Source organism: Lytechinus pictus, chromosome 14 (genome assembly GCF_037042905.1).
Source record: "Lytechinus pictus isolate F3 Inbred chromosome 14, Lp3.0, whole genome shotgun sequence".
NCBI classification, from domain to species: domain Eukaryota; kingdom Metazoa; phylum Echinodermata; class Echinoidea; order Temnopleuroida; family Toxopneustidae; genus Lytechinus; species Lytechinus pictus.
In genome coordinates, this window is record NC_087258.1 from 941615 (window position 1) to 961633 (window position 20019).

Here is a 20019-nt window from a genome sequence, read left to right on the forward strand (position 1 = left end):
GATGATGATGAGGATGGTGATGTTGAAGATAATGAAGTATGATGCCATAGGGTTGTGATGGTGTTTGTGATGATCTTGATGATTTAATTAACATTGCAGTGCTGATGATAGCCTGGGGATGGTGATGATTAGGCCCTTATGATGGTGATGATAATGGTAGTGGTAATGATAAAGATAATTTAGGTCCAATCAATTAAATTTTGTTGTTTGTTTTTTTGTTATGTAGATTATATATTCCAAATTTGGGTCATGCCTCTGCAGCCCTGGCTCCCCATTTTATCCAAGTAATTAAGGGGTTATAATTTACGAATATTAAAGCGGAAAAATTTTGAGATATCATGAAATAACAAGGAGAGATTTGGGACGCAGAAAGATCAAATATTGGACGGGTGTCTGCGTCCACTGATGCCTACATTTTTCACCGCCTGGCTCCTCCTACTTTAATTTGAAATTTAAGACTGGAAGCAAGACTATCCAGTTCAGAATTTGGCAAAAATCGACGAATAACTCTGAACAAAATGGCGAAAATAGCGCTTTACATCCTCCTACTGATCATCTTATCTGCTAGTCTGTTTGAGTGCTCCCTTAATCCCTATAAAACTTTATCAGTTTCGAAGTCAGCCTCTCAGCCGGAGATAAAACGTGCTTACAAGAAGCTCGCCCGTGAATGGTAACTATTGACTTGCAGTTGTCGTTTTATTGTTGCCCCACGTACTAAATATCGTGTGAGCGTGAGTGAGCTTGTGAGCCGTATTCGTGTAGATATTTTGTCTGATGAGGAAGCTGAAATAATGAAAACGGCCGTGGGCCGCGGCCCTCAGGTTTAGCTCAAACCTGTGTGCATTGTCTGAAATTTAAATGTATTTTTCATTTATAATATGAGCAGTCAATAGAAAACAAAAAACCTGTGATTTTATTTAACTTCAATTTCAAAAGACAATTCAGATTCAACTTTCATTAATGATTTTCATTGTTTCAAGTCAAGACACTGTCTAACTTAGAATAGACTAAGACTAAGTGACATGAAAGATGTTTGTTGTGGCTTGTGCTCATCTAACATTAGACAGCTGGCAGCCGACTGTTTCGAGGAGGGTTTTTAACATTTATTAATTTTTCTCATATTTCTCCACGTATACACATGCAGCTCAGACGGCTCGCGATCGTGCAGCTGCCATTAGGGTATTAACATTAAATGCAAAATCCCCCTGACGGGGCTCATTGATTTTGGTCTTTATTTCATAAAAATATATAGATCTAAAAAGAACAGGACCAAAATAAAGATTATTATTCTATTTTGGCCTGAAATACACCAAAACGGGGAAAAACAAACTTACTTGGGGCAACTCCCATTTCCCTGGTTTATCCAAACTTAATAGTTTTAAACATATGGCCATTGTGAGTCCCTGTACATATCGAGTAAGAACTTCGGTCTCAGACTCTGTAATTGGTGAGTGGAGCCAACGGAGTTCAGCGAAACAACCATATAACAGACACCAAAGCTTTTGGTCCAGGGCGGGCCATGCTCATTACCACCCCTAATTTTTAATGAAAAAAAAGGATTGGATTTTAATTTTAGGTCTCCAAAAAATGAGCTAAAAACAAATAAATCTGTGAGTGTGGCTATTATTTAATTTAAATCCAAGTTTGCAAATATTGTGAATTTATCTTCAAAGTTGTATGAATAAAAAAAAACAGTCAACAAAAGGTCAGCCGCATTGAATTTCCATGGAATAGTCAACAGCATGCTATAGCAGCATTAGCTACTGAGTTGACTTTGACAGGGGTATAAGCGGAATGCTGGAGCCAATGACTGAGAGCAACTTCCGGGTTGCACATCACATGCGGTGCAGTGCAATTGAGCAGCTCTTGCGTGTCTTGACTTTTGTTCGCTCAATGAACCATGTCGAACAAAGGGAGGAGATTGTTGAATCACGGCCATGAAACACTGTGACGCATTTAAAGATTTCAAGAAATATTTAGCAAGTTGAAAAGGAACATTGCAATTGAACAAATTTGACAAACGTAGATAATGCAAATTTAATTATGTGAAAAGAAAGTTTAGGACACGAAATATTGCAGGCTAGGAAAGCTTACAGTGTAACATGTCCAATCATTTGCAGGTTACTCTTAGCCTTGCCATGTAGTCCCTATTCCATGATAGAATTATACCAGTCTATAATAATATATGATTTATACATAGCGCACGTATCCACCTTGTGAGGTGCTCAGGGAGTTCATTACCCTGGCTAAGCTATTCTAGTGATTCCGGTGCTCACAGCTTTTTGAAGAATTTTTCCCTGCCAGTACCCATTTACCTCATCTGGGTTGAGTGTAGCACCATATGGGTAAATTTCTTGCTTAAGGAAAACATGCCATGGCTTGGAATCGAAAACACATCCCTCAGATTAAAAGAAGAGAGTCTTAACCACTAGACCAAGACACGCTCTAAGTAAAAGTAAAGAATTGTGTAAATTTGATGAATGCCATTTCTGTTCAATACACAAGGCCAAGGTTAAATGCCATTTGGGGGTCAGTGAAGGGGTATTGTTAAAAAAAAACACATAATAATTAAGACTAAAAATTTCAAGATAAATATATTCTTTTCAATTTGAATACAATGATTATCGTGCATTGGCAATATAAGGTTTGAGTTCCAAGGTCAAGGATCATTTCGAATCGATTATCTTCATTACAATTTCGCGACATTTTGTTAATTTAAATCAGTATTTTTTGTTTGTGTGGGATGGTTCTTGAGATCACATATTTTATCAAAATAGTATCATGATATGAAATGAGTAAGTCAATGTCGAGAGACATTTGAAGTAAATTTGCGTGGTGGTTTCTTTAATCAAATGTTTGTTTGAAAATTCATATTCTACGAAGTTTATTACAAGGAGTGTAGTTTTATTTATTTGTAACAGTTGTGTTCCTCTCTGGGTTAAATTGTTAAATTTATTTCATTGCTCATTGCAGGCATCCGGATAAGAGTGACCACCCTGATGCATCTGATAGGTTCATCAAGATTCAGCAAGCTTATGAGGTAATTCAATTCTTTGATATCATATTGTGCTAAGCACTTCAGCTATATTAATAAAATGTAATCAGTTGCTATTTCAGAGTTTATGTGCAACAAAATTTGTACTTGAATTCACAGAAAGTAGAACATGTTTAAAAACATGACTTGATTCTTTGTAAAACACCCTCTATAAAAGTTACACACAGTATCTGTAAATTGGGTGATTGTGTGTGTTTTATAGGTTAGAGATCTGTATTAGTCAGACATAGATATTTACTGCTGGGTTCGATTGTTTTCCCTAGGCTGACCTTTCTGTCACTATTTATCCTAAATAATGTGATTTAGCAACTTAGAAAAACTGTTTCTCATGGGCACAGCTTAGCGAGTTCTAACTGTGGCCAAGTTTTAAATCCAAGGCTTTTGTGCATCTGGTCAGCCAAGCTCAAGTTTAGTCAGCAACTTGGAAGAGAAGTCGCCGCAGCGAATAGGAAACTGAGAATGATCAGATGCACCTTTTCATCTTTTGACCAAGAAGGATTCCTACATTAGAAACAGTAAAAAGATCTATTGCAGTGTAGTAATTAATGTTCAATAGAATTTACACAAATTGTATGTGAGTCTGACTATCGGTGAGTCGAATCTCTTCAGAGTGGGACCATTAGAATGTGTTCAACTTCCATGTGAAATGTGATTTAGGAGAGGTATAAAGTAGCACACAGTCTGTATTCAAACTTCCAGTTCCAAGTAGAAATTTAGAGCATGCTTTTGACCATGTCTTCATATTTTTGACTACAGATCTTATCTGACGATGAAAAACGGAGAGAGTATGATCAATTTGGGTCCATCGATCCTAATGGCAGCCCACGCAGGCAACAGGATCCATTTGGGGATCCCTTCTTCCAGCAGCATTTTAATGGCTTTGGTGGGGGCTTCGGCTTCCAGGAATCTAGAAATGATGACCCTCGTAGAGTGACGCTTTCCAGGTTACAAGATGGTATCCTACCACAGAGCGGCAACAAACCCTACCTGATATTCGTGACTGGAAGCTTCTGCTTTAACTGCATGAATATTGAGAGGATATGGTCGGATATTGCTCCAGAAATCGAGTCATGGGGTAAGAATAAGTTTGAGGATAGTTCTCTCAAATTCAAAGCGGTCCATTTATTTGTTATATACATTTTATGATTTAGACATGAGGATGTCTTAAGTTTAAATGTTCAATGCAATGCGATAAAACATTGATATTCATTTCAATCAGTATTCTTCCAATTCCAGGATTCCGAAATGAAAACATACAATTTACAAAACAAAATATCAGCATTATTTTAACGAGCAAAAGTAGAAACAACATTTTTATGTAAAAAATGATAGTTTGGATGATATCACATGTTAGAGTAGATATCAATTGATATCCTGTATAAAACTGGTTTGATTGATTTTATATTTTTACAAGATTTTGTGCAATATGTTGGATTCACACCAGGTCTGTTCTTTTCCCAATCTAGGCGTAGGTGTAGGAACGGTCAACATTGACAGTGACCGCCGGCTGCCATCTGTCCTAGGGATTCGCCATCGTCCAGCCATTGCTGGTATTATTGATGGTCAAGTGAAGGACTATGGTCAGGGCGGTGTGACCTTGAAGGCCATGAGGGACTTTGTAGATCGATTGGTGCCAAGCAGTCTGATTCAAGAGGTAAGTCCTATTTTTTCCTATTCCACAGCAAAGAAATATGGGAGCACTGTGGAGCGTTGTGGCCCTGTGGATTAGTCTTCTGACTTTGAAACAGAGGGTCGTGGGTTCGAATCCCAGCCATGGCGTAATTTCCTTCAGCAAGAAACTCATCCACATTGTGCTTCACTCAACCCAGGTGAGGTGAATGGGTACCCGGTAGGAAGAAATTCCGCTGGTAGAACAGTTTTCGAATCTGAAGTGGCTACCCTGGGTAAATACTGTATACCTATATTATTATTATTATTATTATTATGGGCATTTTCATGCAATAAATGCAACATGTGTGCCTGTTTGTAATGAGAGGTCTACTTCGAGTGTTATTGATTTCATTTCTTTCATGCATTCATATCAATGAAGAACAATAAACTAGTGCTCTATTGCTCTTCATCAATTCTATTCAGCTTCTAGCTGTGATGAATAAACTAATTTGTATTTGAATTGAATTTAATTCATCTTCAAAGCATAAGTACGTGCAAGTCTACATATTAATGGAAGTCTTCTAAATATCTGTGGCCTAAGTCGAAGCGTAGCATGTGATATTTACAATTTTCATCTCAGTCAAATTCTTCTGTTGGAGAGATTTATTTGTTCCCAATAAATGGGCAGATTAATCTCTATTTGAAAATCACTGCTTTATCTTTCAGTAACATTTGCTTATTTACAGGTCAACAATAACAACTATCAAGACTTCTTTGCTAACTTCTACAATGAGAACAAACCCCGGGTCCTGCTGTATTCCCAGAAACGAGACATTCCCATCATCTTCAAGGTTGGCGCGTTGGCATTCAGTGAGTACCAGACGTTTGGCTTTACCTCTTCCAAGTATTCCAACACAAATGAGGTTCTGAAGCATGTCGGCATGCAGCACAAGGCAGGAACGGTCTTGGTCTTTAAAGAGAATATCAAAGAGAATGTGGATATGGTTGAGGTAAGTTATAATATAAGGCACATATTATGTACCTAATGAAATTTGTGCCATATTTTAGCAGCATTTTCATCTTATGTCTTTCGATCCTCTATAGACAAAATAATTGGATGGAGTGAGCATTTATAGAAACGTTGTCATTCAAGCTCACTTCTGTGTATATGCATGTGCATGTACCTTACATAAAGCTGTAAAAGCTTTAGTATTGATCTTTGTTTTTAATACCAGGATGTAGTGTAAGTCTTGTCCAAGGTAGGATTAGGGATTAGTGCCATCTTTATCATTGTTTATTTCACTTATTGTTCTGAGAACAATGTATTTCCTGCTCCCTCATTTCCCCCATAATTGACTGATACTGAAAGTGTATTATGTTCTGTCAAGTTCTGTTTTTTTTTCATGAACACACCTCTTTTATTGTAGAAACAAGTCAAACCAGCAGTAATAATAACTATCCAAGTAACACAAAATTTCACCCAAGGAAATATGCATGCATGGCTTCAAGAAAAGTCCTCTTTATCAACAGGACTACTGATTTTCCAGTTATGGAGCAACTTATTATTACAACCTCAATTATTTAGCAAGCATGTAAAAAAATCAGTTGAAGACAAATACACTCTACTGGTCTAATTATTGTAATTAAGTTATTGTTCTCAGGGTCTGGTTTATTTATCATTATTTTTATTCATTTCAATTACATGTATTACGCAGTGTATAAATGCATTCATCAGTAATACCATTTTCATTTAATGCTGTAGATGATTGTTATATTTTGATGAAGTGCTCAAGGATTTTCATATCAGGTTGTCTAGAGATTTTCTTAAAGATAAGAATTGGCACTAAAATAGAATATTGATGCAGGGAAAATAAAATTAAAATTGAATAGTTTTGATATCTGATTTTCTTCTTCTTTCCAGGAGAGACATATGACTGTGGAATCACTGCATCATTTACTCAACTACAACAAGTATCTCTCCTTTCCCAGACTCTCTTCTCAAACTATCTTTGAAGAAATGTGTCCTGAGTCTCCATCATTAGTAGGAAGAAAGTGAGTATAAGGGTTGAATCATTAAAGCTGTTATTGTGATCCACTGACACATGATCTTGCGTGCTAATTAGATTCTTGGCCATTTATATTTCCATGAGGCAAAGTTTATTGATCTTTGTAGATGAGAATTATGTTGTTAAGCATTTTCATGAAAAGTTCAACTTTTGTCACAATTTGGTATATGATTTTCATATACTTTTTTTTTTCTAATGGTTTTAAGGAATTCTTTAGCATAATTTTGGATGGTACAGTCTAGTTTAATACAAGAAATGTGGGCCCTGCATTTCATAATGTCATTATTACCATCCTCTACTCTGAAATGCCTAGCACCTGGCTAAAAGCAGGGGTCCCATGTTAAAGTCTTTGGTATTACTCAGCTAGGGATTGAATCCATGACCTCCCGTCCAAGAGGCTGTTGGACAACCAACTGGGACATGTGTAATAAATGATGCGCTATCAAGGATCAGATGTTGACCATTCTGAGATAATTGGTGGAGCGTTGTGGCCGAGTGGATCAGTCTTCTGACTTTGAAACAGAAGGTCATGGGTTCAAATCCCAGCCACGGCGTAATTTCCTTCAGCAAGAAATTTATCCACATCGTGCTGCACTCAATCCAGGTGAGGTGATTGGGTACCCCGCAGGATTAATTCCTTGAATGCATGAATTCTGAAAGACAGCTCGAGCTAAAGCCGGGGTAGTAATAATAATAACATGCCTTGGAATAGAATATTTCTAGATAGATGGGGCTATATAAATGCCTATTGTTGTTATTATTATTATTATAATTGCATTTCAATTTCAGATTATGCATCATCCAGATTACCAAGGCCACTCCAGAGCACGAGGCATTCCGAGCTTCTTTCAGAAACATGGTGATGACTACGCCATCTTGGCCACACCAATCCAAGGTGACATATATGCTGTTTGAAAGACAGGAGCAGGTAGCAGTGGCAATGGAAGGCTTAGAGGTCGAAGTTCAACATGCTGTTCCTGTAAGTGCATGTATATTGTGCTGCAGATACAGAGTTGCAAGCATCTTCTAGTACAGAAATTGAAATGCATAATTTCAATTCTAAGTGCCTGTGTCTTTTAAAGATCATGCAAGTTTTACTGAAATGATACAAAGATTTAGGAAATGCCTCTCTTCATACTGAAATCAAGTTTCTGAGGTTCTGTGTAGATTGTCTAATGATTCTAAAAAGAAATTACAATTGACATTACAATTCTTATTAAAATATGTAATTTTTTTTCTTATGTTTAATTGCTCCTTGTCTCTTTGCCTATCAGAAACCAAAGTATTATTGTATGGTACTTAAAGGAGAAATATATTGATTATGAATATGGCCTTATTATATATCAGTGGAAAGGTCATGATGTGGGGATTATCATTTGGTCATTCAAAAATAACGAAAGTAATACATAAGTTGGAAATCACCAATTAAAAAGCGCTAAAATGCCTCTCCGAAATACGCCTCCCATCGGTCTCTGAATTGACTCGAATTTGATGACGTGTATAAGTGTACGAGAGACGTGATTGGCTCTCCCACGTCAAGCTCCATTGCATGCAAGGGTACGTTTTCTCCACACTGTCACTGAATACTTCGATCACGAAATGAAAGATAACCAAGAAGTTTATCTAGATTTTGGATTTTCAAATTTATGATTTTGAAGATGAAGAGAATGATGATGAAGTTTCTAGCTCTAGTGACGTGGATGGAGGTAAATTAGGGGAATTACGCCTATGATGATGAGTCGGACAATTCAACTTGCATGCCGATTCGCTACCAACTCATGCAGCTGCTAGTGCTAGCTGCACGTACCGCGGGCCAAAATAAATCCATGAAAATGAATTCCAGCCTGACCATCCACTCCAGACAGAGTCTCTTCCCTCGGTCAATAAAATTTGGAGAGCCTAAAATTTACTCTAAAGAAGGAAAATAATGATATAACTGTACTTACAAACAATTGAATATATCCGAATCTGAAGGCAAATCAACTCAACGAATAGCAGCAGACGATAAACTAATTCATGTGGCTGGGATAAATTGTCACTCGTTCTGTTAGATATAATTTCTATCTCATTATTTTGACAAAATTACGAAATTCGGGGAATTATTTATCTATATAAAAATATAGTAACACCTCTTACTATTTTTTAATTTACGGAAAAACCTTTTTTTAATAAATGGGTTGAGGTAATTAAATTAAAATTAGATGTAAAAGATCATCCCCAACATGCGTAGCTCGTATGTGATTGTAAACAAAAACACACATTGCTTGCTCGCCTTGGCTGAGAGAGTAGATGCACGTGTTGCACAGCTCTCAATCGGCATTTTGGATGGTTTGTTTACCTCAACGTTTTGCTTCAAAAAAGGTTTTATCATAATTTAAAAAATAGTACAAGGTGTTACTATATTTTATATAGATAAATAATTCCCGGAGTTTCGTAATTTTGTCAAAATAATGAATATATGAATTAATTATGCTAATTTATTCATGAAATCATACTTTTTGCTCTGATTCACTAAATAAAGCTCCTAGAATGCTATTTTTTGGTGAAAATATTCTTCATAGCATTCCTAACAATTGTGAATGAAAAAAATTCTGGTACCAAGACCGATATCTTATGTATTTTATTGTTTTTTTAATTTCTTATGTATTTCTTTGTTTTTTACTTTTTGTTTTTTATTGTTTTTTCGATGGAGATCGTTTCAGACTTAACTCTGATCATAAACAAGGCAAAATTAATTAAGTTTAATCAGTAAAAGTAGAAATAATGATACATTTATTAATTTTGGCTAATACACAATCTGCATTGGATTTGTACATGAAATCATGTTTATGAGCAATTTGGGGTATGACAGGCACTTACATAATGTAGCGTAATGTCGTAACTGCGTACCTGGGCGTCACAAATTTGGTCTCAAAATTTGCGCTAGACTTGAAAGTAAAAAGTTAGTGAGTGGCGAGGTCAAAAAATTTTGCGCAGCAGATATATCTCAAAAATTGTCGAGGGGGGGCATTATGGTTAAGATGTTCATGTTTTAGGCAACTTGTTATTGGTCTGTGCAGCGTCCTTTAGCAGGATGCCTCTATACAGGCACTATGCATCTTTTCATAGTGGTATTCCCGTATTTTGCATTACTCTGTCTATGGTGAAATGCAAGGATTGGTAATGAAAGGCTGCTTGCATGATTCATGCAAGAAAGCTGTGGCTCGAACATTAAAAAGGTACCTTAGTGAATTCTTCTCTCTGTTTTGGATTTCCTTCTAGGTTGCGGTCATTTGGAGACAGCGAGGGAACCAGGTCCGGCTGGCCTGGCTACCCGATGGCTGGGAGGGCCAAGATATCACCATGGAACGAAGAGGGATCAAGGAATTCATGTATGGACTCAATGATGGAACTTCCAAGTTTACCCATAAAGTGACCCTGCCACAGTTCAATGATGAAAACGCACCAGTAAGTAATGGCTGTGAGGATTAATGGTAGATTATGAGGGGGGGGGGGGAGATTCCAAAATAACTTACAAATACTTTTGTCCCCTCTTTGGTCCGGCCTCACATCATCTCTTAATCACCTGTGTCCTGTTACATGAAAGATAATATTATGATAAATTTCATAGAATCTTTTATTTTGATTAGTCATTGAGCATTGTGATTCTGTTAGTTACCATTGGATTGGTTACCATTATGCAATGTGACCTTGATTGGACAAAAACTTTTCGTGCAGTTTCATCTGGTCAATATTCTTGTTGATTTGAGAATGGAGTCTTTCGTTTTGAAATATTTTATTTTTTGTCTCACCTGCATAGCAGAGTGAGACTATAGGCGCCGCTTTTCCGACGGCGGCGGCGTCAACACCAAATCTTAACCGACGGTTAAGTTTTTGAAATGACTGCATAACTTAGAAAGTATATGGACCTAGTTCATGAAACTTGGCCATAAGGTTAATCAAGTATTACTGAACATCCTGCCTGAGTTTCATGTCACATGACCAAGGTCAAAGGTCATTTAGGGTCAATGAACTTAGACCATGTTGGGGGAATCAACATCAAAATCTTAACCTAAGGTTAAGTTTTTGAAATGTCATCATAACTTAGAAAATATATGGACCTAGTTCATGAAACTTGGACATAAGGTTAATCAAGTATTACTGAACATCCTGCATGAGTTTCACGTCACATGACCATGGTCAAAGGTCATTTAGGGTCAATGAACTTTGGCCAAATTGGGGGTATATGTTGAATTACCATCATAACTTTGAAAGTTTATGGATCTGATTCATGAAACTTGGACATAATAGTAATCAAGTATCACTGAACATCCTGTGCAAGTTTCAGGTCACATGATTAAGGTCAAAGGTCATTTAGGGTCAATGAACTTTGGCCAAATTGGGGGTATTTGTTGAATTACCATCATAACTTTGAAAGTATATTGGTCTAGTTCATGAAACTTGGACATAAGAGTAATCAGGTATCACTGAACATTCTGTGCGCATTTAAGGTCACATGACCAAGGTCAAAGGTCAATGAACTTTGGCTATAATGGGGGTATCTGTTGAATTACCATCATAACTTTGAACGTTTATGGATCTGACTCATGAAACTTGGACATACGAGTAATCAAGTATCACTGAACATCCTGTGAGAGTTTCAGGTCACATGATCAACGTCAAAGGTCATGTAAGGTCAATGAACTTTGGCCATGTTTTTTGTTGTTGAATTACCATCATATCTCTGTAAGTGTATTGGTCTAGATCATAAAACGTGGACATAAGAGTAACCAAGTATCACTGAACATCTCATGCGAGTTTCAGGTCACATGACCAAAGTCAAAGGTCATTTAAGGTCATTGAACTTTGGCCATTTTAGAGGTAATTATTAGATTGCTGTCATAACTTTCAAAGTTTATAGATATAGTGTATAAAATGTGGATATAGGGGTAATCAAGTATCACTGACAAGTTTTAGGTCACATTATCAAGGTTAAATGTCAATGAACGTAGTATTGTATCATATGAATGGTGTTTTTTGTGAATAATTATTAAAAGGTTGTTTTTCAAAGTCAGCACTGCTGCTATATTGAATCGCGTGATGCAGGTGAGACCGCCAGAGGCATTCCACTTGTTTTTTCTCTCTCCCTCTCTTCCATTATATCTCCTATTCAACTGTCATTTTTTCATTTTCATGACAAAAGTTTTAAAAAGAAGGTAAAGAAGTATCTGTGAAATAGCTCCCAAAGTAATTATTCAGTACATAAAATGATGTTCATTATATGAAATGTGCTTCTAAATCATAATTTTATTCCATATTTTCTACTCCTGCAGGCGTGGCCAATACAGAAGTTCAGGGAATTAATGCAAAAGATGGCAGACATGTTTAACTCAGCCTACAACTTCTTATTCCGATCATCTTGGTAAGATAACTCTAAAGTTATTATTATTTAAAATATACTTTTGTTGACAATTGTTATTGATGCAAAATTGTGATTGGTACTGGAAACCACTGGATTTGATTTTCTGATATTTGATAATTTTTCTTTGAAGATGATCAAAATGTTGCATCAGTTGGTGTTAGCAGTGTACTTTATATTCTATATCTTAAATCTGGTGGAATCATGCTTGTATTTAGTAATTTCTGAAGTTTTCTATTTGTAGTGTGTTTTTTGTAAATACTGAAAACAAAAATTAATTTTAAGACATTATTCACTCCACACCTTCCCTTCTTTTATTGTTTGTGTGTGTAAAAGAGTTCTTTAGCCAATGCAACCAGAAGAAGAAATTACTTACAAATAGTTTCTAAATACAAGGAAAGGCCAGTGTGTGGGGGAGCTATGGTTCTGACTCTCAGCTTGTAAACAGAGGGTCGTGTGTTCGAATCCCACCACGGTCTGGCGTCCTTTTGCAGGCATTAATCCACACTTTGCCACTCTCAACCCAGGTGCTAAATGGGTACTGGGTAGGATGTGAAAGTCATTGTAGCTTTCCAGTACTGTGTGCGCTTCACCAGCGACTGAATGGAGTACTCCCCAGGGAATTGAGGATGTGCATACATTGCTTGCGGGAATCCGATGACTGGGGTAATAACATATCTGTAAAGCGTTTAGCCACATCGTTGCGATGTATTAAGCTCTATATAAAAGCGGAATATTATATCATTATTATCAGATGAATTAAGTTAATGATGTAATGCATGGATCAGATTTTGCTATGTTTGGCTGGAACAATTTTTATGACCGTTGTAAGTTTTAAGCCAGCAAAACCGATATGGTCAACTTGCATTGGGAAGATTTTGGCCACATAAACATTGAGCTGCATGGGGAAAATGAATTGATTGTGACATAATTTTGTTTTACCACACAGGGAAAACAGTAGTCTTTTGATGATCATCATGTTTATCTACATGGGCTGCTTTGTCTTAGCATTCCTTGGTCTCTTTGGCGGAGGAGGGTAAGCCACTGTTACCATGGTGATAACAATCCATGATTTTGGTGTTCTTGACATTGATGGAGTTTTTATAATATCCTGATCATGTATGCACTGGATTTATAACAATACTGTCAAATATTGTCACTACCTGGTGATTTATTAATATCTGCTATGCCTATCAGGGATGGCATCTCAAAGCACTTTGTATCTTGTGAATAAGGTGCTTATAGAAATGTGAACTATTATCATTATTGTATGAGGACAGTTCGATAAAAAGAATGAAATTCTCATCAACCTGGATTTTAACCTGTGTCTCAAATTGAAAATAACCCATGTACAAAGTTTTATAATATTTACCCATTCTATTATCATAACAAAATGCAATTTTTATACAGGTTGAAATTGCAATATGTAATTTACTTTTGGACTTTTATTTTTTGTGAATGCTAATGTTTTTACTCATGTAACCATGCCTTTATGTGTAAACTCATCATGTTTTTCTATGCCGCAATGATGTTTTGTTTCTGCCAATAAATCAGTTATCTAAGAAGACGAGGGGGAGGAAGGAAGGATGAGAATTGTCAGTGAAGGGGTAGGACAGATTGGGACAATGGCAGTAGGGGGATTAAAGCAGGAAGAAGAAGAGAAGAAGGTGAAGGAGAAAGTGGAGGAGATATGGGATGATAAAAGTAAGGGAGGATGAAGACAGATGAGAGAAGGAAGAAGATGAGGAATTAAGGGAAAGTAAGAGGAGTGGATGACGAGGAGTTAAAAAATAGGGAGAAAGAGGTGGAGATAGTGAAGGAGAATGGAGTGCAGGAGAATGAGAAAGAAGGTGATGGAGAGCAGAGAGGATATATGTGAATTAGGGCATAGATTACAGGAGGGGGGGTCCCAATCATCACCATCATCAATCCAAAGTATTGAATCTGGTTTTGTTCATGTGAATAGTGGTGGTCTGATTCACCCCAAACTCACAGCAAAACTCCTTCCAAATATCCTCTTATTATCAACTGCAACATGCTTATTTCCGTCCTTTACGATCATACAGCTTTAAGAAATGGGGTAAAATTAAAGAAATATATATATTTTAATGACATTGCATTGTCTATCATAATTGTATATTACAGAAAAGAAGCAAAGGAAGCAAGCCAAGAATATGATGCTAACCAATCAAGAGATCATGCACCTCATTCAGGAGGTGAACGAACTCAGCCTAGAGCTAGGCGGTGAGTAGAGTAGACTGTTTTACATTATCCTATTGTGTTGTGCTTGTGATATTACTGCGAAGAAAAATCTTCTTGAACCACTTTTCCTCTGACTTGACAATATCTTCATTGTGAAGTTTCCGAAAACATCACCTTCCTACGTCACTTCTTGCAGCACCGTGATCTCTCTCATTTGTTCCGTTTTTGTGAAAGATGTGAGTCTCAAAGGCATTTGGTATAGCACTGCTCCTCAAGACACAATTCATTACTACATAATCGTTTCAGTAATGTGACATACCATCGCCACTTTGTTTAACACCTAGCATTCGTCTTCTAAAGAGGTGGGATTGATCAACTATGGAAATCCATGAATGTGGTAATTGTACACAACATTCGTTTGGAAACTACGAAAAGCACACAGATTTATCAATAAAATGATGCATGAATGAGTATATATCATAGTATTTGAATTCTGGATGTTGGTATCACAAGATTCAAAGGCATTTGGTATAACAAAATTGCAAATTTTTCTGATCATCCAGACTATTTAGCTTAGTGATAGCTTTTACTGTTGATTGGTATGATTGATAGTGCTGCAGTGTTATCTGGGGAGCATTTCATGAAAGGACTTTTCAAAACTTTACCATCCAACAAGTTCTGTTTTATCAGACAGTTTTCATAGTAACAGCATTTCTCAGCCAATCAAATTCAAGTAAAGTTGTTATATCTGACAACTTGTCAGACAGCAAATGTCGATGAAATGCTCCCCAGTATTAACACGCAACTCTAAAATCAAACTCTATTCCTAAGGATTGTGTTATGGAGACATGGTGTTATGGGTCTCATAATCACATGGTCAGTATAATTATTTCCCTCTTTTTTTGTCATTTGAAGGAGTTTTGTCCTAAAAGAGCTCAGCCAACGCGAGTACAGTAACTTAATAGAAAGACAAAGGAAATCTTGGCATCTTATCCTACTGGTCAACGAGTCTTCAAGAGAGTCACTCTGTCAACAGCTTTCCAAAGAACTTGGAAATTATCCATTACGGTATGTCACCTTTTACAAAGTTATATCAAATCTATTTGTACAGTAAAGTGTTGGTGGCAACACTAAAACTAGCCACTACACCTGGGTGATTTTAACCCTAAGAAGATGGGGGGGGGGGGGGGGCTGACCCCCCTCGACATATTCACAATAAATCCGCTGTGCAAATTTTTTTGAACACGTCGCTCGCGGAATTTTTACTTTCAAGTCTCGCGCAACTTTTGAGACCAAAAATTTTACCTCCGGGTACACCGTTCTGAAATTACTCAACATTTTGTAAGTGCATGCAGACCCAAAATTGCTAAAAAACATGAATTTGTGTTCAAATCCAATGCAAATAGTGTTTTTAGCCAAAATTCATAAAATGTATCATTATTTTCCTTTTACTGCTTAAAATCAATTGATTTTTTCTTGTTTTATGGTCAAAATGAAGTCCCCAACAATTTCCATTGAAAAAAAAATGAAAAACAAAAAGTCGAAAAACAACGAAATACATAAGAAATTTAGAAAACAATAACATACATAAGAAAATAAATGTGATGTTGACATTAAAAAAAAATATATTTGATCAGATGCCTATAAAGAGTATGTGAAACAAAAATTAGCATTTTAGGGGCATTATGTAGTTAATTAGTGCAAACTAATGATTTTACGCATAAATTAGCATAAATAATGAGCAATGAGATTTTTCGCAGAATTTGATATTATAGTTCTGTAGATAATGCCATGGGTAACGCGCGTGCCAATTTTCGTCGCGATCGCGCAATCAACGGCCGAGATCATAAGGGGGGCTGAATCAGCCCCCCCCCCCCCCCAGTCTTCTTAGGAATCGAAATAGCCCAGTCTATTTAGGGTTAAAGGACAAGTTCACTCCAACAAAATGTTGATTTGAATAAAATGAGAAAAATCAAACAAGCATAACATTGAAAATTTCATCAAATTTAGATGTAAAATAAGAAATGACATTTTGGAGTTTCACTTTATTTCCCAAAACAGTTAAAATGAGGGGACTGATAACATCACCCATTCACTATTTCTTTTGTATTTTATTATATGAAATATTTCAATTTTCTCCCCATTGTCATGAGAAACAAAGTTTTATTCCTCCCAGAACATTTGGAATTACCATTGTTTTAACATTTTGTGGTTCAACCAAGAGGGTCCTTACTGTCAAATCTGTGAAAATTGAAATATTATATAATTCCAAAAATAAAAAAACAAAAGAAATAGTGAGTGATATCATCGACTCTCTCGTTTGCATATCACTGAGTTGTGCATACATGTATATCTGTTTTGTGAAAAATAAGCAAAACTTTAAAATTTCATAACTTTCTTATTTTACATCAGATTTTGATGAAATTTTCAGCGTTATGCTAGTTTGATTGTTCTCTATTGATTCAACTCAACTTTTTTCTGGGGTGTATTTGACCTTTAAGTTTGGTGGTGATGCCCATGTTTGAAGCTGAATTTAGATTACCCTTCTTGGCTTTGACACCTGATTCATACCACACTCAACACCTAGTAAGATTTGTCCAAGGACCAATTTAATTCACATTTGATGCTGTACTGATGTTATAAAAAATCAACTCCAAAATGTCAACACTAAACTTGAAATAATAATAATGATTTAAAACTTATGTAGCGCTTATACCTCGGTCACATTTGCTCTACGGCGGCCGTACAGCGAGTCAAAAACATAACTTTTATTCATTTTTATTCAAACCACCTATATGTAGCTGTTACCAAAAATGTTTAAACGGCTGTTTTCGACTCGCCGTACGGCCGCCATGGAGCAAATGTGACCGAGGTATTAATAATATATTCTGTTTCTAACTAATGTACATTGCAATTTTCAGGCAAGTGTCAGGATTGACCTCTAAATGAAACACATTTGTGGCAGTTCATACAGAAAGCTGCTTTAGATTTTTGTCTGAATGTTGTATTACATTTGGTGATGATCTCTCTTCCTATTTGTTAACACGTCTAGCCCCCAGGCATTTGGGTAAACCATGATTTAAAGTTCATTTCAGGTGTTGGTGTGTTAGGTCTGAAGCTTTCAAACAAAATAAAAACATTACAGTAAAATTAGTTTTCATAGCAAAGTTGAGAACAGATCAAAAGAAGTTTTACAAATTTTAAGGGCTAGAATGACTAGTTTTATTGGGCCAATATTCAATTGCACTGGATATGGGTGTTCATTTTCTACCTCTCTTATCTATTGTATTTTTCATCCAGCTTGCCATTAGATTTTGTGCAGATCGACAAGCATAGGGGTTGGTATCGCTCCTTAGTCCCAGGAAAGGAAGTCGGAACTGTTCTTGCCATCCGCCCTTCCAAGAAACATTACTGCATTTTCAACCCCACCTCTTCTGCGAGTTCCTCTTTGGATGGAGACTCTACTCTCCGGAATCGTCATCGTCCTGGCGATAGCGGGGAAATGGATACAGATTTTATAGGTTTCAACGATAGCGATGATGAGGGTATGATGAGGAATGGAGTGGGAGTGAATATCTTTTACGGGTTTACGCTTTGGTTGGATCGATTACAGGACGGGGAGCTGCAGAAGGTCGAGGTACCAGACTGGCCAGAAATGGAGTGAATTCTGTTTGTTTTTTCTCAAATGGAAAATGTGTGTGCAATGGAAATGATCAGCATCCCAAGTGCATATATAGTTTTGAAAAAAATATATGTATATTGAAGAATGAAATATTGTATCACCAGGGGAGTATTTCATGACACAAATGGTATGTGATTTTCACTGACTATTTTGCTCTGATCCAATCAGATGCATGGATTTTAGTAGCTTATAACAATGAGTTAGTGAAAGTCACTGACTATTCATTTCATGAAATTCTACCCAGAGCTTTGGGTGCTATGGGTTTTACCAAACTTCATGTATGCTGAATTGTGATAACATTCACACAGCTGTAGGATTTTTGTTTTTGTCTTCTTGACGTGCTTGTACATTGTAGCAGATGGGTAGACAGTACATTGTGTTGACCACAATATTGGGAGTTAATATTTGAAAATGATACTGGATTTCAGAGGTATTTGAGATTCTGTGCAAGATATCTTTGAAACAAGGATGTACATGTAGGTGTTTATAAGATACCTATTGGAAATGCTGCAGGATCTGTTTATATTGGTTAAATGTTACAAACATCTTTTTGTTTTAGCAGTTAACATATTTGTTCAGGGTTTTGCTTGGGTCTATTCATTGAATCAAGTAACCATATATAATTTCTATTTTTCCTGTTTGTAATAAGAGTAAAATGAAAAAAAGATTTTGCAAAATATGAAATGAAACTAAAAATTAATGACCAATTTGGTACACTTCAGTAGGTTGTACTGATTTTACTATTCACAGAGAGCTTATTTGGCTGTCGGTAAAGCGTCTCCCTTTGGAACCAAAGATTGTGGGTTCGAGTCCACCCTGGGCGGATGACTGGAGCCTAGGTTGAGTTGAATTTGGCGCAACAAAAATGTTGAAATGTTTGAAATTTTCATCGCACCAAATTCAATTTTTGGAGCCGTTACGCGCCAACACACGCCAGTTAGGAGGCAGTTTGAGCGACTGCACGTCACTTGGCACGTTTTTGGCGACACTAGGTGCCGCAGTCGCTTTGCATTGGCGTGAACTGGCGCTGGTCAGTAGACTTCTAGCATATAAGGGTAAAGTATGACTGCCTGTACGTATGTGTTTTATCATAGCAGAAAACTATACAGTAGTTTCACTCCCCACGGCAAGACTTGTATTCTTTTTCAAATGCATTTATTTTTTTTCTTTAGCCAGATGGTAAGAATGAGGTGAGTGAAAAGAAGATTACACCTTCCCTACTGCTAATTAGTTTAATGATCATTTACTAGTGAGAGTTTATCGTGATTTATATGAAAGAATATTCTATTCCCAGTCATATTTTCTGTGATATACATTCATATGCTCAAATGAATTGACGAAACATTATTTAAGAAAGTTATTCTCCCTCTCAGTCATTTTTGTTTTAGAATTGATATCAATACAAAACTTGTTGGTTTGACCACTCTTAGAATATGTTACACCATTGATACTTATTGTTCAATGGAGAAGTTCTTTTTTATACATGTAAAATCTTTAAAAAATCAAATAGGTGAACTTTCATTTAAAATAAAAGAGAAATATTGAGTGTGTGACATCACAGCCCCTCCTTTACATACTGCCCATGCAATTATTTTTTTAAAGAACATTTTACATTGAATTTTGATTAAATTAATTGTATTGCTTGTTTTATTCCAGATGGAGTGTACATGTGTTGGGATAAAAAGTTATAATGACGACTTCTGCCAAAAAAAAGAGAAGAATTACAAAAGCAAGTTTGTAAATTGATATATATACCTCAAGTGAAATTGGGTATTGGGGGAAATAAAGTATTTAAAACATATTTGAGTAATTTTTTTTAAATGTGTCTCTTCATTATCGATTTTGGCACTTGTACCTTCAGTGGCAAATTTCTAAAGGAGGCATATTATGCAGCTCACAGCCCCCAAAATATCCAGGAAGGTTTTTAAGGTTGAAAACTTGGCAATCAAAATACTTTCTATACATTAAATTGTGTTCAAACCTAAGGCATGTGTAGTTGCAGCTC

General features: G+C 36.3%; 1 protein-coding gene across 2 annotated transcripts; it reads left to right on the plus strand.

Annotated features, from left to right (window-relative positions):
* Positions 1 to 449: 449 nt before the first annotated feature.
* Positions 450 to 19827, plus strand: LOC129276808 (dnaJ homolog subfamily C member 16-like). 2 transcript variants are annotated; one of them, XM_054913210.2, is made up of 13 exons: positions 450 to 670; positions 2974 to 3040; positions 3812 to 4130; positions 4522 to 4709; positions 5413 to 5676; positions 6588 to 6718; positions 7522 to 7711; positions 9994 to 10179; positions 12045 to 12133; positions 13080 to 13166; positions 14276 to 14374; positions 15248 to 15400; positions 17633 to 19827. In XM_054913210.2, exons 1-13 carry the CDS (start codon positions 519 to 521, stop codon positions 17994 to 17996), a joined length of 2289 nt encoding a protein of 762 aa, XP_054769185.2. In that variant the 5' UTR covers positions 450 to 518; the 3' UTR covers positions 17997 to 19827. The 2 variants fall into 2 exon arrangements, 1 of the variants encoding a protein (XP_054769185.2); XR_010295640.1 differs by lacking the exon at positions 17633 to 19827 and adding an exon at positions 15831 to 15846 and having other exon boundaries at positions 453 to 670; positions 15248 to 15643.
* The last annotated feature ends 192 nt before the right edge of the window (positions 19828 to 20019 follow it).